The 26,270-nt window shown below is 31.1% G+C and overlaps 1 protein-coding gene across 2 annotated transcripts in view; it reads left to right on the top strand.

Annotated features, from left to right (window-relative positions):
- Positions 1-26,270, top strand: part of LOC108549022 (kinesin-related protein 4) — a 237,398-nt gene that overhangs the window by 171,370 nt on the left and 39,758 nt on the right. For both annotated transcript variants that reach the window (XM_017902228.1, XM_017902229.1), the window contains one exon: positions 5,839-6,663. In XM_017902228.1, the coding sequence (XP_017757717.1) occupies positions 5,839-6,663 (825 nt within the window). The remainder of the gene's footprint in view (positions 1-5,838; positions 6,664-26,270) is intronic.

Here is a 26,270-nt window from a genome sequence, read left to right as displayed (position 1 = left end):
TTTCAAAAGAAGTAATAGTAATAGTGTTTTTAATTTTCAAGTGGAATTTTTTTATATTGAAAATTAGTAAGAGAGAACATGGTTGTTTAGGTTAGAAAATTTTTAGACAACGAAGTACTTATCTTTTTATTTTTCCGTAACGATAATTTTGTATTTCAGGAAAAATGCTAATAGTAGTGTTTTATTGAAATGACTATTTAGATCAGGAAATTTTTAAATCACGAAATAATATTTTATGTACTTTATTACTATTATATATTTTAAACGTTATTATATTTATTATTATCGTATATCTTCGATATTATTTAAATAATAAAATAGTCAAATTTTTTAAAACATTAATTTTCAAAGATAACGGGTAAGAATATATAATAAATTATTTAAATTTAGATTAGCGAATTTTTAGACAGTAAGATACTTACCTCTTTTCGCAACGATAATTTCATATTTAAAAGAAATAATAATAGTGATAAGGTTAAATACAAAATAGCGTTTTCAAGTAAAACGTGTAATAAATATTTTTCTAATCATAAAACAGGTAGTAATCTTTTGAAAAATAATAAATTAGTATATAATTTAAAGTCTTTATATTTAAATTATAAAATTTTTCAATAGTAAAATACCAATCTTTTCTTATATCAAAAATTTGGTATTTCAGAAATAATGATCCAAAAATAGAAAGAAACTGAACTTCTGTTTCTGGTTCAATGTTCCTTTTCATACTCACATCTGATTTAACGTTTTTGCTAACTTGCAGAAAATTACTTCTGCTTCCACCTGTCGTGTCAGCAAAACTCTATTAAATGAAAATTGCCTTATGAGAACGCGCACCTATTGTTGTTTCTTAATGTTCCTTATTGTATTATATTTTCACTGTTGCACGTGCAGTATTACATCACGCGGTAGACCGGCAATATAATAATTATAATTACGTAATTTTGCATCGTGGCGTTTCGGTCTATATGAATCATGGTTATCAGCTCTGATTCACGTGCTATAAATAGCTGTATTATAAATTGAAGGAACATCGATAAACAAACCAATTATAACTCGATATCACAGAAACATAATCGAAATAGAATGACACGCGAATTTTTGTATATATTTTATTTTCTGAAAAACGGAGATTAAAATTAAAACTGATGAAAAAGAAGAGTATATAAAAATTTTCACACGATTGTATTGCTTTTTAACTTTTGTCGATAAGTATAAGTAATTTGATACCAGGAAAATTAAATTGACGAAACTGACTGGTTTCTTGAATAATAAATTTTATTTCTCGATTATTATTTCCTGAAAAATTAGCATTTTTTATTTTTCAAGCTTATTACTGTTTAGTATTGATATTATCAAGTTTAATATTGAAAATACGTAGTTGTTCTTCGTAGAACGAACGTTAACTTAAATTGAAATAGAAAAGTTGTTATAAATAACTATTTATTTTTATCGTATTTATTCAATTACTATTATTTATCTCTATTATATTTATTATATATCGAAGATACTAAATGTACTAAATATATCAAATATATTGCACTAAGTGTATGCTAAATAGATATACTAAATTTAGCAGTATATAAATACACATGACAGAACAATACTTCACGTGTTCATATTTAAACAACATTAAGAGAAATTAAGTAAGTGAAAAATTAATATTAAAAAATTCGTGTAATATTTTAGAAAAATAAATTATCCATATCGTAACCTTCTTATCGATAAATGTTGCTTTGTATAATTTGTAATTATATAAGCTATTCTACTGCTGTAAAAATATTGCAGAAAATAATAATAAAATTGAAACCAAATTAAAGTGAAATAGAAGTTGCAAATGCAAATTTGAATTAATGTTTAATTAATTAACTCATAAATAGTGACTCGATAGAAGATAAGATAAAAATAAATTTTTCGATTTTAAAAGGGAAAAGCTATAAATTAATTATTCATGCAAAATGCACATACCTTAACACGCTACATTAGCTACTCGTCCACTATGCAATGACGATAGCCGCTAGATGAATCACACAATTGTGATAGGTCACGTCCCTTCCTCAATTATAATTGGAAATAAGCAAGAGAGGAAGACGTCTAATGATTTAACGAGATTCCACTTCTTACAACACCACTTTTTTTCCACTATCGGAACGATATAATTACAAAGTCAGTTACACTTTTTATTTAATTAGAATTGTTGACCGTACGTGGATGGAATAGATTGACCATTATTATACCTTAAATGTCTTTAAACGTGCAATCTTGTCATACAAGCGTGCCTCTATATTAGAAAGTTTCGTAATTAAATAATGAATAATAAATGTATTGCAAAAGTGTTATTTCGTAAATATGGGTACACGATTATGTTTCTGTCGATTTAGAATGTATAATTAATTATGTTACACGGGTCAATCAACTGCGTCATCGTAATTTGCTTATAAATTATTTATCGAAAACACGTTGCAAATGAAAATTATTATATATTGTAGCAATGTAATGGTTTATTTCTTTTGCACTTCTTTTCTAGTGTTTATCAAAATATGAAAATGACATTAAATTTTGCCAGTTATAATATAATAGTATACATTGCATAATATTATTCCAAGAAGTACTAAATTCTGAGTTAAAAACTATTAATCCTTTGCACTCGACGACTTTTTCATTACAGAAAAATAATAATTCGAAGACTTAAAATGGTAAATGAGAAATCATATGCAAATTAAGACATAGAATTATTTTTCTTCGATATTCCACACACCGTTAGGTAATTTTAAATTTGATATATTAATTAACGTCGATCTTTAGAATCTGATTAAATGGTGACTGAGAGTCACCTCTCGAGTGTAAAGGGTTAAAAGCCAGTAATTACTAATTTTTATAATAATTTTTATTATATTGATTACGATATTTAAGCTGAGCTTTGTAGTTTGATTAAAGCGCAAACTGACGAAAAATTAATTATTACGTTACATACTCTTGATACCAAACAATTTTTATTTAAAACATTTTTTCATACAACAAACTACTTATAAGTCACTTTTATTGGATGATTAGTGCATAAATTTCTGCGTTTTATAATTCAACGTCATTTTGTATTATAGGAATAAATAATATTTATTTTAAAATTCGTTTACTACAAATGATAAGCGAATAGTAAAATAAAATTTGTTTATAGTAAATAATAAATAAAATATTAATTAATCTCCGTATAAATAGTTTTATAGATATTTGTAATTTGTACTTAAAAAATTTCTATTTTATTACAAATAAATGTAATAAAGTCCAACTTTATTAAATAATTAAATAAAAATAGATTAATTATGTTATATTAGCTTAACAAATATTCAAAACATTATCTATTTATTTTCTATCGAATTTGTAATAACAATTATAAACAGTGAGAAACACTTATTTTCAGTAAAATAACATTGTAATTCGTGTACTATGTAACATGTCTTTTACAAAAATAGAAAATGCATTATTTTAATAAAATTAGAGTGAATTCCTCCTCTTTTATACTACTAATTACAATATTATTGCAATGCTGCGTTTCAACACAATAGCAACGTAAATGCCAAAAAGAACCAGAATACCGTCAAATGTCTCAAAAGAATTTTGCAACTATAATTAATGATGTTCGAGAAAACAGGTCATACGTAAAATCATACAAATAATGAATATAAACAACGTGCACTAGGAAAAAATATATAATACGTACAAATACACATATAGCGGTCAATTGATACTCGAAATTTTTCAAAACCATAATTCTTAAGAATTATACGGCTAATCAATTGTGCAATTCAGTTATTTTTATGAATGAATATAGAGATACTTATTATTAGTTCTTTTTATGAGTAATTATATAAATATTTGATATTATTTTAATTATGGTCTTATTATTATACGTGATGTAAAATATAAAATTACGCGAAGTATCGTAACTTCGATATATCTTATATCCCGGTTACCTATAAAAGTATTGCTTAATTTAAAATTCAGTGGTCCCCATTTTAGTGGCCGCAGTTCACAACCATATGTGGACGTTTATCTGGGCGGGTGACTTCTGAGAATTTTTCTGATGCAAGCAGAAAGAAAGAGTACGAGAGACATGGTGATATCCAATGCGAGCATAACGCATATACAGGGTGTACTAAATGAATTTTACAAGCCGTATTCTCAGAATTTAACGGAGATATAGACTCGATTCTTATTATAATTTAGAGGTACAGGAAAAGGGGGGGGGGGCTTAATTTCTTAATCTAAATGTAATTACCAATAATTGCGAATAAACTTTTCTGGGGCAATTACTGTAGGAAAAAAGGGGCACCGAATATTTTTTTAAATGGGAGGTTATATTCATCTTTTCGTTATCGAGGTAGCTTCTCGTTAAACCGAATAATATTTATTTGAATAATTTTTTTCTTTTTTTATTATACATATTTGTAGAGCCATGTTATAATTACAAGAAGCAGTTATTTATTATTTATTTAATACTTAATATAATAAAAAGTATCATAAAATAAAAAAAAAAATTAGTACTTTAATATTAAATTTAGATTGCAATGATAGAAAATAGATGTATATATATGCCTGATATATTTTGTAGGTAATAAATTTTGTAAGAATTTCCATACTATTTATTGCTAAAATAATTAATTTAAGTTAAGAAAACAAACTAGTACTCGATCGTGTAATAATTTCTGACAACTGGTTCAAGCACTCTTCTTTCATACTTTCATACTTCAAACATTCTTCGTTCGTATATCTGTTCCTTGACACTAACACTCTTCGTTCAAATTCTCTGTAGAGAAATTCTGTCAGTCTCGTATTATTGCTAAAATAAACATAGATAAAATAAACAAAAGATATTTTTACGCATTTTCTATTTTCTTTCCAAGTTTTAATCAACTATTTTTTCCGGAAATTTACAAGATAGTAACATATTAGCTAAAACGTAAACTACTGTACAAAATGAACGGTTGGTTAGGTTCCTACGAACTGAACGGCATAGACACAGGAGGAATAGTCCGATGCTCCTAATTCCTTCAGAAAATCCTACTATTGGAATAGACGTAATGAATTTACGACATGGTCGAGGAGGGTCTAGATATAGTGGAAGAGCTTTTTCCACTAAGGAAGAAAACCTAATAGTCTTGAATCAGTTGTCCAGAAGATACACTGTCAGACATGTTCCCTCAAGTGTTTATAGAATAAAGCCTTTAACCTCTGTTGCGATATGGCGAGTTTTACTTTACCCACGCATCAATTTTTACCCGGCTCCCTTTCTAATTCAACACCTACTTTTAAGTTCTAAACGGTCCAGTTCATAGTCCCAGACCTTAAAGACTAGATGGCGTGACTGTGTTTCCATCCGATAACTTACAGGCTCTTATAAAGGTTCAAAAAATGTAGGACCTCTTGTTTGAAAATATCGAAGCTCGCATATTTGTGTTATATCAAATGTAAAAATACGTTTCTCTTCTTAAGATATCTTCTTCTCAGAAAGTCTGAAACAATAGTTACTTATAATACGTATAATACGATACCTTTCTTTCGCGTTGTTTGTCACCTAACACGCTTGTAGATACAAACAAAAATTATATCGTTAGTCTACAGTCAATTAGATAGCCTAGTCAGCAAATCACCTGTGTAGAATATTGCTCTATCGACACGTCAAGGATCAACGAATCAACTTACGCGTGTAAAATTATGTTCGTTATAAATTCGCATATCACAGTCTGTAGAATGAAAAGTCCTTGTCCTAACGCGACAAGAAATGAATCAAAAATTTAAATGAAAATACGCCATTCAGCTAACAAGGGTATTTTTTTAACGTTTCAGAGAACCTTGACCGCGTGTACCAAGCCCTGTTGGAGTCCGCGAAACGCCTAGGTTCGGGGGATAACATCACCGTAATAGTGGTCCTGTTAACCCCAGCCAGCGTGATCACGTCCAGGTCGCAAACAATGAATTCGGAGGAAAAACCGCTGTTCCTGGACATCGACGACGCGCATAACGCGATCAACTCCAACATCCTGAAACAGACAATGATCAAACAAGAGCCCCGTGATCACGAGGATGACGGGATTCTAGCGCCCAGTAACGGAAAGCACGAAAATGGCGACGCGGATTACGATTACTCGGATCTGGGGCCCGAAACTGACGTAGACGCCATCGACGATGTCGCCACGATACCCGTTAAGGATCTCCTCCAACACGAGTTTTTCGTTCACTCGAACGTACTCGACGATACGAACGTCGACGAGTCCCTTAACGCTAACCTGAACGCCAATGCCAACGTTACCCACGGACCGATCTCCGGGAACAATTTGCACAAAGACGACGATGACGACGACGACGATGACGACGATGACGACGACGACGACGATGACGATGACAATAATGACAATAACGATAACAACGTTCGCCTTGACAATGACGTTCCCGGCGACGTTAAGGTATCTAAAATGGTCCAAGTCGAAATTCCCGAGAACGTACACGAGGTAATTCATAAGAAAATGAGTAACGAGGTTAGAGAACAGCTCGACGAGGATATGGCTGCCGAGGACTTACGAGTGAAGGACACGGAGCAGGCAGATGGCGCGCGTGACGGCGAAGATGGCGCCACGGACTACGACGATTCCCCGCCATCGCCGCAGGCTAACAGTAAGTGTGAATCACAAAGTAAACCGCGTTTCTATCAGCGACCTATTTCCTCCTGGATCGCCAAGTGCGTGTTGCTACTTGGAAAGTTCGTTTTCTTGAGTTTCATCTCAGTGTACGACTTTTCGAGCTTTTGAGGCGTGTCGCGGATCTTCTAGCGAGAAATTCCAACGAATTCTTTTATCACAGGGCTTAAAGTTCGTTATACTCCTCGATGCATGCTGTTTTTATTAGAATTTAATCACAGATTTAGGTTATGTACGGAGTGTTGCGTGATATGCAGTGCAATCAAGATAGAGGTAATTCCACGTGGAAAATATTTTTGGTTATTTATTCCGAAGAGCGCGGATTAAGTTTCGCGAAATGTGGTTCGTAAAGGTAATTTCTCGTGGAAAATATTTTTCGCTGTTTATTCGGAAAAAAATAGATTCAGTTTCGCGAAACGAGATTCGAAGATTCGTCGAATTGGCACAGCTGATAAAAGTCGTCAAAGGGAGAAGTTTACAATCGAGATTAGATTCGTTTTAAATTGGAAGGAATGTATATAGATTGTAAAGTGGAGTTGGATGAGTCATTTGGCACGAAGGACGAATTCATTCGAGTTGGATTTTCTTACGATATCGCAGATAACGTATTGTTACGAGATTTTCATATTTACCCAATATTCGGCTAATTGTAAGTAAACAGAGCGGATGGTAACTTCAGGGATGAGTAATCCAGCACCTTCCAAAATATTCGGACAAAATAACAATCGGTTGTTCACTATAAAAAGGTGTGTTTTCCACCAAAGTTGAGAGACTAAAGCTGTCAACCTTTCAATAGGGTTAAATCTATTCGGCGACGTATTTATTGAAAATCTTCGGCAATCTAGCGATCGAACTTGTAGAACAAGAATTATAAACGCGATCCGTAACGGTATAAAAGATTTGCAAAAAGGTTTCACGATTAAAATATATCATAGAATCAAAATTACAGTATTTTATTTTATTTTTTTTATTTATTTTTTTATTTATATTTATTTGTTCGAAACAGATCTTTGCTTCAAACATTTACTAGTTTTTATTTTTTCTTTTTTTCTTTTTATCATTATACTTGAATTGTATTTGTATTTTTATCAGATTTGCAATTAAAGGCTTTACCGCGACATGAAATATAATTAAATATTAAGTCTAGTTGATTATAATTAATCGAAAGTTAGACGTAATGAAATATCATATCAGAATTTATTTATATTATATTCTCATAATGACAAAGAAAGCAAATTGTAATTAAAAAATTCTACTTTGAGGTTGACGAGTCAAATCCTTTAAATTTTTCCATTCTATGATAGAAAAGACGTAGAAAATAAAAAGCACTCGAATCAACGAAGTTTTAACGATATAGCATAGAATCGTTTTAATTCTGTTTTAAGATTAAGATTTGCAAAGTACTTATTCTAAAATTTCGACTTGTCTCTCCAGAAATTTTGTAATTACTGTCTATATAATACTTATGTACTAAATATCTATATACTGTACGCTATACAGTCTTAGTGAAGTATGAAGAAGTCTGTAAAATGTGTTTATACGATATTCGTGTACTAGACAATTTTTGTTATTAATATTCTTAAAATTAATTTTTATAAAACCGTATTTAGCTTCCTTTATCGATTATTTTTCACGTTGAATTACCATTTCTTGGTTGTACCTTTGTACAGAAAATACAAGTACTTTGAATATATCAAATTGAATATATTTATATATGTACAATTAGATATATCGAATAATTTTAAACGTAATTTTCTTATTACATATCGATTTAATTTAAAAGTAATTTTTCAAGACTCATATCGCAGTATATCATATTAATACGCATATGAATCATGTACAAATCATATACACTGCTTTTCGAATATCATATTTGATTAGAATTTTCATAAAGGTTCATATAAATATATATAGTATGCATCAACTGACTAATTTGAAATTAATCATAACTCTCGCAATACTAGGTCCTTTCACATGAAGTATCAAAGAGATGGATGATGAAAGTACTTTATTTATATCAGTTAAATACAAGCTTATAATGATCTATAACAGCTTCTGATCTTGAACATGTATTTAAAATAAAGTATTAGATGAAAATGAAAGAAATGTAATCTTAATTACTGGATAATTAAATAAATAATTTTGTAAAATTTGAAAATTCAAAAAATATGATTTAACGTAATTTAGTCACTTTCATTTTAATAATTACAATTTTGATATGTAATATAGTTTCCTTTTTACTATTTGCATGAACTAAGTACTTACGTATCATATTTTATTATATTTCTTACATTTGTGCACCTCATTTTTAATATATTTTTTAATTTTCTTAAAGTTTCTACTAAACGATGTTTATATTCGTAGACACGTCGTCATTGCCTAAAATCCTTAATTTTCTTAAAATCTTATTACTTTCATATTTTTTATTTTCATTTTTCCAATTTACTTTTATTCAATTTTTAATTCATATTGGGCTTTTTAATCAACTTTATATTTATAAAGTAATCCAATCTTAGTATTGCTCGAGTGAAAGAATTATTTTCCACTTTTTGAATTGAATATATTACGAATTTGTGCATTACAATCACTAGGGTGGATTGAAAAATTCGTAACCTAGTGTACATTGTGTCACAAATTTTTATTTATATTATTTTTCAACATCTTTGCACTGTCTTTTAAATCTGTGCACTTTGTTGACCATTGTTAACATATAGATCCTAATTCGCATGATTGCTCAGCTACAAATACCCTATTAAGCTTGTTGCGAACCAACAAAAATCATTGTCCTATTGGATGGCTCGAAAATTTTGAAAATAATATTCACGGACAAAATAAATCAAAGAAGCAGATTGGGATATGAATTCGAAGTCATGTTGGTAATTCCGAACCATCCAAATTACCTATGATTATGTAAGTAGCCTAAGTCAAAATATTTTGTTTCGAAATTTTTTAAGTTTTGCGATTTAAACATATTATAAATTCAAAAATTAATTACCACGAAGCTATAAACTCGATCTATCGGTTCAATTTTCTGTCACTTTGCAATGTAATTGAAAACAATATAAAATACGAAATAAAATTAATTTTTTAAATTTTTTATTTAGACCACTTTCATAATCACTGGTAAATATATAATAAAACTCCCATCTTAAGACTGCTCCAAAAAATTACAGCAAAATCACAAATTGGATTATCTATAAAATATTGTAAAGACTATAATAACAAGTTGACTAAAATGGCTTATTAATTCACTCAGTTCATAGGAGATTGAAGATGATTTCAATCCACTCTTGTTGGTAACTAGACTTTTCAAAAATAATTCTATTTATCTCGTTGATCAATATAGTTACAATAATCCTTGTGTGAGCAATCAAGATGTTCACAATTGTTTAATTAGAAACAACTTTCATATTTTTCTGAAATTCTTGCTTTTTTCTGATAACGTATCAAATACCGTTTTACGCGATCAATTGGAGTGAAGAAATTACTAGAAATTACTAGAAACCATAATATAATTGAGAAGTTCTTTTGGCGGAGGGACTTATCTGCAAAAATTATTTTTAAATATTCGAAATTAAAATTTTGTTTAATTTGGAAAACCTATCCACGAACTTTAGTTTTGATATAGAATGATGCTATAATAAAAACGAAAACTATGAAAATACTATAATCGGAAAAAATACTCTATTTTAAAAAATAAACTCTTCAATTTTATTTACACTCCACAGCTTAACAGAATTGCTTGTAAATGCAAAATGAAACTACAAAAAAAGGATGGAAAAAAAGAAGAAAATATTTCTCGTGAAAGTCGTACACGCATGCGTGTACTGTTCTCAACTCTGCACACAGATGGCGCAGTGGCGAGCATATCCATTTTCCACTAGTTACAAGTTAATTCTCGAATGTTTAAATATCGTTTCCTTTTCTTTCTATTCAATAATAGTAAAAAAAAGAAATATATAATCGGTGTCCAATAATTAAGAGTCGGCTCCCGAATGTACAAATACTATTTATATATCCATTTTCCACTAGTTACAAGTTAATTCTCGAATGTTTAAATATCGTTTCCCTTTCTTTCTATTCAATAATAGTAAAAAAAAGAAATATATAATCGCTGTCCAATAATTAAGAGTCAGCTCCCGAATGTACAAATACTATTTTATTTTCCTGTTTTATTAATGAATTAATAATTAATAGAAAAAAGTACATACTAAATAAATCCGACACAATAAACTTCTCTTCTGTTATACTTCTATATTTCTTTTATACTTCTAATATAGTACAGATAAGTCTAAAAATCCGATATTTTAAATATCTTATAGAACGTTTATTTGAAAAGTATAAATCAACATAAACTTATCCAAAATGGCGATTTTTCTATACTTTTAAAAAAACATAGGTCATTGAAAAAATCCAAAAATGTGCAACTCAATTGCCCACACAAGGGTCATATTAAGTCTGTTAAGTCATCTGTCAAGTTATCTGTTTCTCATTGACACTAAAATTGAGCACCTTTGCTATCATAAAACGTCATATCAAACATCATAACGTTCATACCCCTCGAACAAATCCAAAAAGGATGGGATCCATCGAAAAGAAACAAGTGTTACCAAGGTATCTGTATTTTCTCACAGAGCACCCGATAGTTAAGGAAAATAAGATTAAATGGTTGGAAAGTGTGTTGCGTCGTAGAAGGTCAGAAGGGACTGCACTTTTGAAATCCGTGTGAAAGACTGATACGAGTATAACCAGTAATTTTAAGACGAAAACACCTGTGCAAGATAAGAGAGATTATAAAGGTAGGAGAGAGGCTTGTTAAGAAGAAAAAATAGAAAAAATGAGAAAAGAGAAAAGGAAGAGTTGGCTGTGGAAATTTCACGGGAGAGGTAGCTGGTTAATTTTCTGATAACTCTGCAGCGCCTTTCCGAAGCGTTACCCTGCTGTTCTCGCTTCGGAAGGCTGGGTCTGGGTGATTCGAAGGAACCGGTTAGAAAGAGGGTCGATACCATCAGATATTTTCGACCAACGTTACGCGAAACTTACATTATCTTACGCGACGATGAAGAATTCGCAGAAACGGAATTTTAACCAGTGTTCCGACAATTTTTCAGGGCCATGCTCGAGCTAAGCTACGAGTATCGTTAGGTCGCTACTCGAGTAATATGAAATTCTCTTTCTCGTTAGATGTAGGAAAGAGATAGTTATTTGCAGGATGTGGATGTTTATGTAAATGTGCATACATTTTTCTCAGAAAAAACTGGTAATAAAACGGGGCCTGAATAGGGATTTACTTTGTCTGTGGAAGACTCGGAGTAATAGCTTCCAGGTTCTATCTGTCTCGGATATTTTCTGTATTTTTTCTATCATAAAATATCTTTCGTTATTATGATCTTTTTCCTGCTTTAAAGGAGTTGAAAAATCGTTTAATTTAAATCACGTTTTCTCGTTATTCCACACACCGATGTATCATATTTATTGCACGATGCTCGAGCTGGAGTCGATTCCTTTTGCGCATACGCCACTGTTCGTGTCAGGACATTTAGCTCGATTAGCAGTGCCATTAGAATGTAGAAAATAATAAATTTGCGACTGGAGGCAATACTTATCACCTTTTTACCAAGTCAATAGACTGTAAATATAGATTGTTCGTATATTGTTAAACGGAAATATTATTTATTACATCAAGAAATAAAGGACAAATCAGACACGTCGTTAGAGATCAAAATCAGACATAATGATTGATACAAACCGTGAAACGGGAAGAAGAAAGCAAAACTCGTTTGCACACACTTGCTGTACCTATAATCTGCACTCATAGATGTCACGAACATCCGTCGTGTATTAAGGTTAATACTAATATCAAGATTATCTTACTAGTAATGTATCATAATTAACACTAGACCTACCAAGTTGTGATATGTACCTAGGTATATTATACAGAAGTGTAATCATTAAATACAATCAATTAAATAAAATCGGCAACAGAAACGTGCTGTGATGGAATCAGGATTCTGAGAATACGATAAAGTCCGAGAGACATGCCTTCGAAGTTTGCAAAAAGCACGAAACTGATACAAATCTAATAGAATTTCAAGGGTGCAGGACTGTGGCCAGGGAAATTTTAAAAGAATGCAAATGGAATTCCTGGATGGATTTTGTCTGCTCGTTAACAGGTAATGCACCGAGTAATGAGATGTAGCATAAGTTAAAGAGCATTAACGATCAAATAAACAGAGTTAATGCCGATGCTCTAACGGTTCCCAGGAATCCAATTACAAGACTCGAAAAGCATGGCAGATACCTTGATTAAGACGTTTGCTGAAAATTCCAGTAATGAAAGCTACGATATTTCTTTTTCACGAGACAAGCACTGAAGAGTCTTCGAGAGATTACAGCATTCCACAAGACGACAACAATCCCATAAATCGTAAAATCCGACCATCTGAACTTCTATTTGCTCTCTAAGCTACGCTGATAATTCAAGTCCAGGATCTAACAATATTCCCGATATTTTCATTGAGCAATTGCCGAATCCAGGTTTTGAACTACTCGCCTCATGAATAATCCTAGACGACTATCCTTGTTCATATCGAAGCATAGAAAAGAGCAGTCCAACGCTGTTAGTTACAGATCAATCACTCTGACGTGCTGTCTTCGTAAATTATAGCTGTCTTCGACGATATATTAAATAAGAGACTACGACGGTTTCTAGAAACTAAAAGTATCCTAGGTGAAAATGAAAATGACTTTAGAGAGTACCTATCGATCATGAACAGTCCTGCATTACTTGACTCTTGTATTCGTAAAGCATTCCACGGTAATTTCCAGCTTATTGCTGTATACTTAAACGTTGAGAAGGCATACGACATGATTTGGAGGCATGGAATTCTGCCAACTCTTCGTCAGCTAAACGTTAGAGAAAATATCGTATGTTGCTGTTCGACTCTAACTTGGTGGAAAACACCAAGACACCGATTTATGGGTGCCTATCAAAAGAGGCTTGCAACCTGACGACTGACACTAAACCCACTCCTGTCGACTGTAATGATCTACGAATAAATTAGGAAAATCCTTAAACGTTCTTCAAGATGATAAAATGTGCAGAATCTGGACCACCTGTACTAGTATAAACTTAGTATAAACACGTTGAGTGTTCCTATTGACAAATAACTGGTCACTGGTACCACCAAGAGGTGGATGTGACCTTAAACTATGTTTAAAACTGGTCGTTAAACGCCAACAAAAGAAAAACGAAATAAAAGATCCTGTTGAAAACAGTTGGATGTTTTCAGTGATTTTCAGTCATTTTGACTCATGTGGTAGTTCTAATGTTAGATGATACGACGTTGTCCACCTATCGTATAATTTTATCTCGTTCACAGTTTCTAAATTAAGGAACCTCACTGTGAAAGACCTGTCAAGGAAGAAATTAATCCTATGAGATTTGGCAATTGACACCAATTATGCTACTGAATATTTGCTATTAGAATTCGTGGCAACGCGAAATAACTGTAAATCCTCTCATCTTCTTTTATAATTAAATCTCTGTAAAAAGTAAGTGAGTGTGCAAATACTTTGGAGCAGTATTGTAACTGGCATTAGTATTAAGTTACATCAGCACTCTTTTTTATGTTCTATTAAATAGTCAACACTGATCCTATGTCTACACCAGTCGTCTATCCCATTAGGTCTCGCTATACTCTGTTCGTTCTCTTTGTCATCCGATCCAATATAATCCTCTTTGTATATGTGACGCGTCCAGTGTGTCTGTTAGACATTATCGCACACTTATTACCTTTTACCGTGTAAAAGAAGCAACTGCGTCAAGCGAACTCCGTGAAAGAGCCTATAACATCGCTACCGAGAGGTAAATGGCATAGGAATACTCGGTTGAAGTCGAACTGGAGCAGAATATAAAAAAGACAAGGAGCGAAGTCCCTGATTGAATATTCCATTTCAGTTCCACAAATAACTGTACTAGAATCATACCATGGGACTGGTCAGTCGATCTAATTAGCCGTAATGTAATAGATACCTACTCTAACATAATCGCAAAGATTGGTCACGTGAATCTTCGTTATTGATTGCAAATGTTATGTCTACGAATTAGATCACATTGGATCGTGCGATAAAAAGAGTGAATGAAAACAGTAAACATTGGAATAAGAAGATGAAGCACTGGGTAGGCACGAGAGCAATGTTAACTGTTTAACATGGGATAAAAAGAGAATTTATGAAACTTACTCTACTACTATTCCAGAATAGATCATCTCGAGCCTAAGAGCATGGATTCCAAAAGCACCTTATCGCTTATCAATCGCATATAGCACTTGATCCATGTTGAAACGAGCACAAGGATGATAGACTACAGACTATTTAGGGTTATCAGCATAGATTATCCGGAATTATCTGCATCTCTGGTCTGCTCAGGTTTTAATTAGGTACTTTCATTTTATTTATTTCGCAAAATCAGATCATCAAAGATGTCTGCTGAGTATGAGAACACTCTTTGTTCGCGTTACCAAGCGACTGTTATTAACCGATTCGTCAGAATTATTAAAGAACACTGGAAGATATACGATAAGTATAACTAAGTAGGAATATCGAAGAATAAATTGTATCAAAATGAAGCACAATTTTAAAGAGAAATTCTAATTACTGGAATTTTCAAAACACTATGCAGCAACGTAAAACAATGTTAATGAAGTAAATTCCAATATCTTCTGCGCATTTTGTTTTATTATCGTTATTATTGTAATTACTGTTAATACAAAAGAAATTTCTTTCTCGCACCTTTCATTTGTAGAAAATAATATTTCAATAGTTAATTTCGATTCAAATTACAATCACGATGAAATGTCATATAATAAAAGTTTCATTACTGTCATTAATAATATTGAATTGCCAAGTTTTATAAAAATACGAAGTTGCTTTTATTAAAATTAACATTAATTTTTATCATTATCGTTTTTATTTTAACCATGTATTTCTATTCATATTTCTATTTAGATTTTAGCCATACATGGGTGAGTGGTTCTGTTATTATCTTATAGCACGTTTCAAAAGCGCATACTGCATATCCTATATATCCTTTATATATATTAGGATACTTTTACGAGTACTTATATAAAACATTTTATTTGCGTATTTTGACACGCTTTAAATACATAAACATCCACAGCCTTTTATTTAGAAATCGTGAGTTACTCGTGCGAAATATCCAAAAGTATGTTACCACGTTGAAACAGATAAAAAAACAAGGACGCGAATTTATGCGTGCAAAAGTATTTCGCTTCGGAATGTTGTACAGTAGATTGTACCTTCGTTTTGACACTATCACAACTAAAACACGAGATGAAACAGTTGCCTTGCTTTCCAAGCTGCTCTATGTAACAATAAGATTTCGGTAATTGTTAAGGCTTCCAGTATATCCGGTTATTTAGCGAGTAAATGAAAGTGTTGTATCTGTCAACACGAATAAACTTTATTAGAAATGCAACATTCGCCTGGTCTAGTTCAAAGTACAATTGCCCTTCAGTTTCAGCGTCCCTTCAGACTATCCCCTTCTCGTGAATCCGAACGTGTGCATAACCCATTTAGCCTTCGTACATTTTCGGCTTCCTGCGGATGAATTATGATACTCGTTTAACACCTCGTATGGATTTCCATGCGATACGTTTTCGCCTCATAGAATTTTCATTCACCTCATCTGAATGCAAACTGTGACCTAAAACTGTTTGAGGCTGACAACTACGAGTGAGACCCTAGTGGTGTTTCTCAGTCCAGGCCATGCACCACGAGTCAGGTCCCTGGTGGCGCTTTTCGGTCCAAGTCACGCAGTATGAGTCAGAGTTTAGACTGAATGGGTTAAGTCCTTGTGTCTGAATGTCTAATGTGGAATAACGAATCGCAAAGTAGATGTGAATCACGAAGAGGCGGACCAATGATGAATAAACAAATCCAAAGGAATAACAATAACGAATAAACAGGTCTAAATAACGATAATAAATTGACGAGCTTAAAAGAATAATGAATGAACGAGTCCAAAAAAGGGGGGAATAATGAATGAGCAAGTACAAAGAAATAACAATGATAAATAAACATCCAGAAGAATAATGATAATAAATTAATAGGAATTATTTGATATTTCATATATTTCTAATAGTTTAACGAAAGAATATTTTAGACAAAGGTGTGTTGATGTTAAATGAACAATTTACAAGCGAAAAAAGTAGAAAATATCGTTTTTCTTTTTTAAATCGTATTATGTATCTGTATTATCCTATTCTTAAACAATGAAGAATAATTGTAATTATTATAATTAAATAACTATGTATAAATTTAATTATACAGATTATATAGATTATAGAATATAAATAATTATTTAACACTGCGCTAATATCAAACTAATATTCCAGTTTTCCAGTACATGAGATTTCTTCCAAATCATTGTTATTGTTCTCTGTTGATATTTGCTGACTATTCGTATAGTAAAATTACTCATTTCAAAATACCCAGTGAACACTCCAAATTTGTTCGAGTTAAATACATTATAATTTAATTGCATGTTTATAACTATTGGATTATTTCTATTAATATTATTGTTGCTATCGGCACTCGCAATGCAAACTTCAGTAGACATATAAACAAATATAAACAATTCTCTTGAATATCCATTCTAGTGTCTCAATTTTTCTTATTTTTAACTATCAGTTCGATCATATTTCTTATTGTTTCATCAACCGTGTTTTCTGCCTGTATGTTCTGCCTGAAACCTGTTTCCAAAGCAATAACTGCTTCTGAGCGTGCAGGAATAGAATTCAAATTGGATTCGTCTTCCTCCTCTTCTTCTTCCGCGTTGTTTTCATTTTCATCACATTTGTTCCATTCATTAACCTGTTCCACAATTTCATGATCACTTATGTAATGTGCCTTATCGCTATTCAGCTGCTCAATTATACTCTATTCCGAGTCCTATTGGAACTGTGCCCCGATCTATTTATAATTTCATTTTTCCTTTCTAATCGTAAGACAACACGCTTTCGTCTCGCCGAATTTCGATCTGTGTAAACGAAAACATTGGATAAATGATAAATAGCGATCGGATAAAGTAGGAAAAAAGGCATAGCTGAAATGAAAACATGATTCTTTCAACGAATTTTTCCTTGCGTCGTATTGTTGGACAATAATGTAGGATACCAAAAGAAATCGCGAATCGGCTGTTGCCAACAAAAACAAATTGCAAACCGATCGATATCTTCTAGAAGCAAATCGAAAAGTTATTCTATATAACAAAATTAAGTTGCGTGACTCCTCTACGGGGAGGTGAAGCGTAGGTTAAGGAAAGCATAAAAGCGTGGTCCTTGACAACCAAAACAGAGTCCTTGGAAATCGGTTGTGACCAGCACAAGCGTGAGTCGCTTGGTGTTGGAAAGAGAGTTTTAAAAGAGTGCGTCTTCGTGCGTTTTCGTTATCTTGGTGTTCTGTCCCTAAGTTAAATCAGTGTACGAGTTTTGAGTTTGCGTTATCGTGTTCTTGTTCTTTCGTGAATTTTCGGTGTCTCAAGACCAGTTTCGCCATCCTACAATAATGTTGAGACAATCCAAGTTTCGATAATCGAATTTTCAGTTAGACGTCTTTGGTAATCGGTCGTTCTATTAACTGCCTGCACTATGAGAAGTTCACCAAAAATGGTGAGTGGTCTGAAACTTCTGAGCCTGAGCGACAGTGCACGCACTGCACATGTAGGCGGCAGCAGATAGAAGGCCACACGAAATATATTCAAACATAATTTATGTACAGTCGACGGAAGGAAAGGAAAATTAATATCCAATGATTCTAAAAATTACGTATATCCGATAGAAGAAATCTAAAAGTGATATCTAACAAGTCTAAAAAATATGTATAATCGATAAAAGAAATCTAAAAATAATATCTAATAATTCTAAAAATTCTGTATAGTCGATGGATGAAATCTAAAAGTAATATCTAATAATTCTAAAAATATGTATAACCGATAGAAGATATCCAAAAGTAATATCTAATAATTCTAAAAAATTATGCGTAATCAGTGGAAGAAATCTAAAATTAATATCTAATAATTCTAAAAATTATGTATAATCAATGGAAGAAATTTAAAATTAATATTTAATAAATTTAAAAGTTACATATAGTCGATGGAAGAACTTTAAAGTTAATATCTAATAATTATAAAAATTAATAAATAAAAATTAATAATTAATAAACCTTATAATTAATAAACATAAAATTGTAAAGTTTTATAGTTATCAGATATTAATTCTAAAAATTATGTATAATCGATGGAAGAAATCTAAAGTGAACATCTAGAAATTCTAAAAATTATATATAATCGATGGATGAAGTCTAAAATTAATATTTAAAGAATCTAAAAATTATCTATAGCCAGTAGAAGAAACCTGAAATATATATATAATAAAGTTGAAAATCTAAAATTGCAACGAGTGTCGAAAGTGCTGATTTATGCTTCCCAGCGTAATAAAAAATTCGACAAATTTATAAAGCTTGTAGAACTTGGAAAGCCTGATTCAAGACCCTATAAATTACCAGGCTAATCTCACGGAACAAAGGAAAGACCACAGCGCGCAGTAATCGACCAATGGATTGACTTTTGCTCACCCTTGCTTTACTACCTACGCTCCGTAGATGGCTCTGAGTGTCATTGCACAGATAGATGGCGGCACTCGAATGTTTATTTTACTAGCTAAGTTTCCTTCCGCGTTTAACCATAAAAATATCGATTTTTCGAAGACACTTGATATTCATGAAATATAAAACAAAATTTGTATACTAGATACTATTAAATATTATATTTTGTTACTCAATAGTATAATTCTATATATTATTAAATAGTATTAATCGTTATATTATTTAGTAATAAAATATTCGTATTTATTATTATATTTATTTAAAATTATTACATATACTATGTAGCATTATTAAATACTATTTTATAGCATTATATCGTTATTAAATATTATAAAATATAAAAATCTCTTTGAATTTTAGCATTTTAAATATAACAAAAATATTCAAACGTTTAAAAATTAACATGCACAGTGTATATATATATATATATTAAACTGATCTATTTAAAACAATATGTGAACGATAATTCAAGCTTCGAATTCGAATAAAATACACGAATAAAATTTAAGACTCGTTCCATGATGCAAATAACATTCGCGATAATTATGCAGTACTGGATTCAGTGTTCAATGTTATATAAAGTAGGATACTTTTATGCTCTCTGTTAGATCTTTTAGAAAAAGATATCGTAACTAAGTGTCTGGTAATTATTTACACTTAGAATAGAATAGAGCGATACTTCGCTTGATTTCCCGCTATCAAATTTGGTCAGATCCGATTTGGATAAATACTCTTGATATTATACCTGGTCAGCTTATAAATATGAATGTCAAACGTGGGACGTTCGAGCAGTTACACGTTCTTTCTATCGCCCAGGAACCCGGCCCACTTTCCGCTGCACTTCGGCTTTCACCACCTTGTGCCAGTCACTGCACTTCCTGCACTGATTGTCATCCGCCTCGCCAAACTGCCAACCTTCTTCCTAGATCGATCCAAAGGAGTCTTCCTTGCCTCCTCCTTTCTTATATTTCCCATTTCTTATCGAACTTCTAACTGTCGAACTTCTAATTGCGTTTGCTCCAACGATGTCACTCGGATCTCTAGTTCCTAGGGACCTGAGTTGCAGATAGCGCTGTTTACCGCGCTCGGGCATCCTGGGTAATATAGACAGATTGAAAAATCCTTGCGATCGTTACCTTGATGTTTTATTAGATTGTGAAATTCTCAGGGCACAGTTGCAGATAGAAAACAGAGATTGGAATAAAAATCGATGAGAATCGGTGGCACATAAAAATGACGATCGAAACGTTTTTGCAGTGACTTTCTAACAGATATTTATGTCAAACCGTGGTCAGTTCGAAAAGATTCCGATTTTTTGAATTAATTAATTTTAATGGAAATTACACTGGATTAAAATTTTTGTGCCAGTATCTCGGGAAGTAAGAATGAAATGTAGTAACATATACGGAGAAAAGTTGTTGAAAATAAGTAGATATAAATAATTATCGATATCAGTAGGATGACCTTAATTCCAAATAATCACTCTATATTTATTTGCTGCGTTAAATTATAGGGAAATTTTCTAGTGCACACTATTACTTATGGGACTGTATAAATAGATCAAGTAGAAGCAGTATTGCATCGAATACTGTAATTTCTGTTAATGCTGCAATAAATCTTACGTACTTTTGTTAATATGGAACGAATAGTACTCGTTGTCAAATAGAAAGGAAAATGACGTATTTTACAAATATTTAGGAAATATCGTGCATTACACTTTTGTGTATATAGCGTCGTTCAATCGTACTGCATTGGTATAAACATATAGCAATGAACTATCTGCTGAAATGAATTTAAATATTGTAAGAAAAGATAATTATCTAGTAAATTATTCCGAACAATTTTTTTACTTGTTTATAATTTCTGAAATATTTCTGAAAAGCAACGTTAGCATCTAGTCACAATTTATCTTTCCATTTTTAACTTTTTCACTGCGATATTCTTCTAAAATAATTTATTTTATTTCCAAAAAAATGAGTATAGTTCTAGCGTTAATATTGTCATCATTAATGGAAAAGAGCACATATATATTTTAAAATTTACGTAAAAAATTATATCTTAATTAGAACTTTTGATTAAAGAACATGGTATTGTACCCTTAAAAAGAATTGTTTTAATTACATTGTTCCTTGGGTCGGAAATACTTTGATAAAAATTATCGAGTGAAATATTTAATAGAATAGTATCGAAAGCTTTTTGCAAAAATCTCGGAGACAAAAGTTGTGCATATATTACACGTGTAGAAAAAATTGTTCAAAATATCATCAACGATGTATGCATTTAAAATTGGTCAAAATCAACGATGAAATTCCCGTAAGACGTAATTGTCAACAAAAATTGTTTTACGTTATCGTTTCTTCTATCGACATCGTAACTATTGCATTTCTAAATGCAAGAAATGATGTAATAAATAAATGCAATATGTTTCAAAATTTATAGATAAAGGCAGTCTGAAAAAGTAATGAATGTGAGTGAATGAATAAAGAAACGTTCTCGTATTTAAAATTTAAAATTTCGTAACGTCGATTTTGGATTAAAATCCAAATTGAAATTGCTTTGAATAAAAGAAAAATGTTGCATAATCACAACGTAATACAGAAAGTATTATTATATTATTAACGAGAACTTATATTCTTTTATACTTCTAAAATATCAATAATTTTATGTTCTACATTTAATATGAAAATAAAATGAAACTATGAATAGTATAAATTATTCAAGAAGCAAAAAATCTATTTTAAAACAGAAGCATATAAATTTAATAACACTATATGAATACAGAAAATTCGAAAAATACAAATTAATAAAATTGATAAATATATTTATAAATAGTTGAAAATTGATAAGTTGAAGAATTAAAAGTTTGATCCCATTGTTAGAGTTGCATTTTAAAAATATCTTTATCATGCTGTATCATCCTACAGGGAATACTAAACCATTAACCTATTAAATTTATTTTTATAATATTGAAATTCAAATTATGATTATTTCTAATGTAATACTGCAAAAACCTAGAACAGCTTTGTCTTTTCCCCTATTTATAATATACACGAGTTATTCTAAACTGATTAACAACGTAATAATGAGAAATCAAATTGTGGTGATTATATTAATTGTCGCGTTGAAATATTTATTCTGAATTGAATTCAATAAATATGTGGAGCAAATTATAATTTTATTTTATATCTACAATAAAATGCATAATATTATAAATTTAATGAATAAAATTCTGTAGACGGTTATTTTAAAGAAAAACGAAACGATGAATATTCTCGTCGCTGTGGAACAGAAAAGCGTTACCAACTGTTTTCTTCGAAGCACAGCACGATATTAAAAAAGGAGAACCGTCATGACACTTACGTGCCAAAGAAGCCACGTATGCCGTTCATGTATGCGCGCAGTTATTCACTGTACCACGCCCCTCTTTTTCCATCTATCTAAATTTATCTGGGCATGCAGTCGCAAGGTCGTTTTACTCTTACTGTACCCTATGCGAATTTTCCTAATATTTAATTTTAATCGAATATTTAATTAGTCGTAAATTCCTCGCCCCACATACCTTTTGTTTCATTTAAAAGAAAAATAATTATATTGTTATAGTAATAATTGTAAAGATTAAAAAATTTTATGAAAATCTGTGGCATCGTTGAAAATTAACAGTAGAAAAATTAGCAGTTTCCAATATTTATTAATTGTGACAAAGTAGTTTTGATTCAGAAAATTATTTAAAAGTTTCTCTGAAATTAAATTTTTATATTAGTTACATTTACAAGTTAGACTCTTGGTTAAAACGTACAAATTTATGATAGTAAATCAACCCCTCGTTTATTTATTTCTTCTTTTTATTCCTTTATTTTTCCAAATTTTTATGAAGTTCGTTTCAAGAATATAATTTTTGTTACTATTAATCTAGTAATTTTATCTTCGAATGTAATTAATTTACATAATTTCATCTATTCGTATAATCGTAACCTTTTATACCATCTACTATAAAAATGACTCATAGACTCGATATGTTTTTATGCCATTCTTTTTAATATTAAAATCATTTAATATGATTCTTTTACTCAAATATTTATTTCGAAATATCATATACCTTTCTATTAAGAAAATCTTGCGTCGAATCGTATTTAAAATCGTAGGAATTATTACCGATAGCTAACGGTGATTGCACGCACGTCAAATCTGCATTGTCAAATTTACCGCCAGATAGCAGAAGTATCTCGAATTGTCGTCAATATGTGCTCGATTGGGCTCGAGAGTTTCAATGCATTTCGATTGGCGCGCGAGTGAGCGGGCGTCGACCAATGGTGCGGCATGCCGCATGGGCCGACTGGAAGGGGATTCCGGCAGTTGGATTTGAGCCTTGGACGATTGTGAATGTGCGTCTTCTTCGATCTTACTCGAAATATTTTCGTAGTGCAAAAACAGACGGTTTTGTGTATTAGAATACCAGGTTCGTCAACTATTACTTTCGGGACTATTTCTCGTGTGTCGATACTAACGGCACTAACTTCGTTCAGTTTCGTGTAGCATTTAGAAGCGGACGGTGTCAGCGAGAGAGCGTTCTCTAAGGTACGTTAATCACATCCACCATGAACGGTCTACGGCGAATTTAAATTTGGAACGGATGCCGGCCGGCGTTGAATGTTCGCCCGACGATTTCGTTTCATTCTTCGAATTCCTCAGCCGATTTTCCAAATGTTACTCGCGACGTTAAGTTGTTCGCAAAACCGTCTCGATTTTCTTGTTTGTCTCGCGAGAGGGCCGGGGCTACGACACGGGCTTGGCTGAATTTCTCGGAAACGGTTTCAAACGGAATTCAAACGGTTTCGCATTGATGTCTAGCCAAGACGTGGTGAAACGTTCTTTTTGTTCTAGACTCGTGTAAAAGTCAAATTTCTCGTAGTTTCTTTTTCTCCGTTACTATTTAACACACAGACAATTCGATTTATTCCTAAATCGATTTTTGAATATTACCCGTTCATACAATAATACGTGTCTCGAAAGTGATTCGTAGAAAGAAGTTTCGCTTCTTCCTTGAAGACGACATACGCTACGCACTTTCGATATGTAGATGAAACGCAGTATTTGCGTTTCGTGGACACTGTGCGACGTTAGCGAAATGGTGCAATTTAAGAAACTTTCGTTTATAACGGCCATTAAAATTGCACAACGGGATAAGGAAAATTAATTTATCACGTGTGCAAAATTAATTTCAAATACAAGTGAAATTTAACGAAATATTTCGATTTGTTTCAATGTCTTAAACTTTTCTAAATGTATCCATAACGACACAAGGTTGAAAAATTGACAGTTCCTTGGTTTGATTTGCGTGCTAGCCTCCGTGAGTTTCATGCAAGTGTGGTAACAGTGTTACACATTGTTGGCGATATACATTATGCGTAGAAACGGTTTTAGGCATATTATGACTATGAACTAATTATAAACAAAATGTTTGTAAATTTCGGTGATGTTGAATGTGTGAAACTTTCCATAAATATATACATATATTCTATATAATCGAAATTATTGTCCATTAATTGTAGTTCATGAATTCGATTTTGAAAGCAGTTTGAAACTTTTGAACGTTATTAATTACAATTGTATTTTATTTTTTTATAAACAAATATTTTATCCGTATACTATAAATAACTTTTAATTAACACATTTTTTTCTTTTTTCCTTATTAATATTAAATATCTTGTGGTGTGACAAGCATATATTTACATCAATAAGAATAATTTATTCAAATGAAAGAAATTTTTATTATTGACCAAACTAATGACGATTTGTTAAACATGTTAAAAATAACAAAGTGAAAAATATTAATAGCGATATTCACGATATTTATATTCAACGATCTTTGAATAGAGGAAAGAAAAATTGTTGAACATGAGAATTTGGAATTTTATTTTTCGAAATAAAATTTCGCCGTTATAAAATGACCTTGACAGCTGTAGCTTGTTTAAAATGTCCGCGTAGTCAAATAACAAAATTTCTTACAAACTTACGATTTGTTAATCAAATCTACTTTTTATTTATTTCTTCGTGCATAATGTTAAAAAAAAAAAAAAAGAAAAAGGTCATTATATATTCTTCACTACTTAAAAATTTGTTGACTAATTTATGATTGTTTTAATGGCATTGCTATTTTATGTTTTCAACCTTCGCAACTTTGCATAAAACATTCACTTGACTACCGATATTAATTAATCACTGCTTTAATTTATAAGACATGATTTCTATTTATTTTTTTAGTGGTACAATGTTAGTGGTATAAGCAACAATATATCATAAAATTACATTTTTTGTAAATAATAATATAAACTTCCATTTTTCTATATTTAATTATTTTTTTATCAAAAATATAAAATAATATAATAAAAAAATATGACAATAATCTATATTAGAGACTACGTTAATTTATAATATCTATATATAACATTATTAACATATTAAACATTATAAACATTAATTTATTATAGTACTAGTAACAATTTAAGATGAAATTTAAAGAAAACATTTTACTTTGGAAAAATTAAAATCAAAACAATGCATAAATTGTTGTCAAATTGTCATAACAAATAATTTTGAGAGAAGTCATTATCATTGTTATTGGTATAATTATATTTTTGAAACAGAAGGAAGGTTTATAATTCTAATATACAATTTGAATTCAAAGTAACTGAATATTACGTCTTTTTTCGTGTTTAGTGTATTATAACATATATAATTTATATATGCAAAGATATACCAATATGGTGGAAAAATAGTGGTAGATTTGCGATGCAAGACATATGTTTGATTGTTTTTATCATTTCACCCGTATTCACTGTAATCAACAATGCACCAACCTTTTAGCTAAGTGCTTCACATAATTAGCATTTATAAATG

The sequence above is a fragment of the Eufriesea mexicana genome, unplaced genomic scaffold, assembly GCF_001483705.2.
Source record: "Eufriesea mexicana isolate 0111107269 unplaced genomic scaffold, ASM148370v2 scaffold1809, whole genome shotgun sequence".
Classification (NCBI taxonomy): domain Eukaryota; kingdom Metazoa; phylum Arthropoda; class Insecta; order Hymenoptera; family Apidae; genus Eufriesea; species Eufriesea mexicana.
Note: the sequence above shows the minus strand (reverse complement) of the source record. Positions and strands in the feature narration are given on the sequence as shown.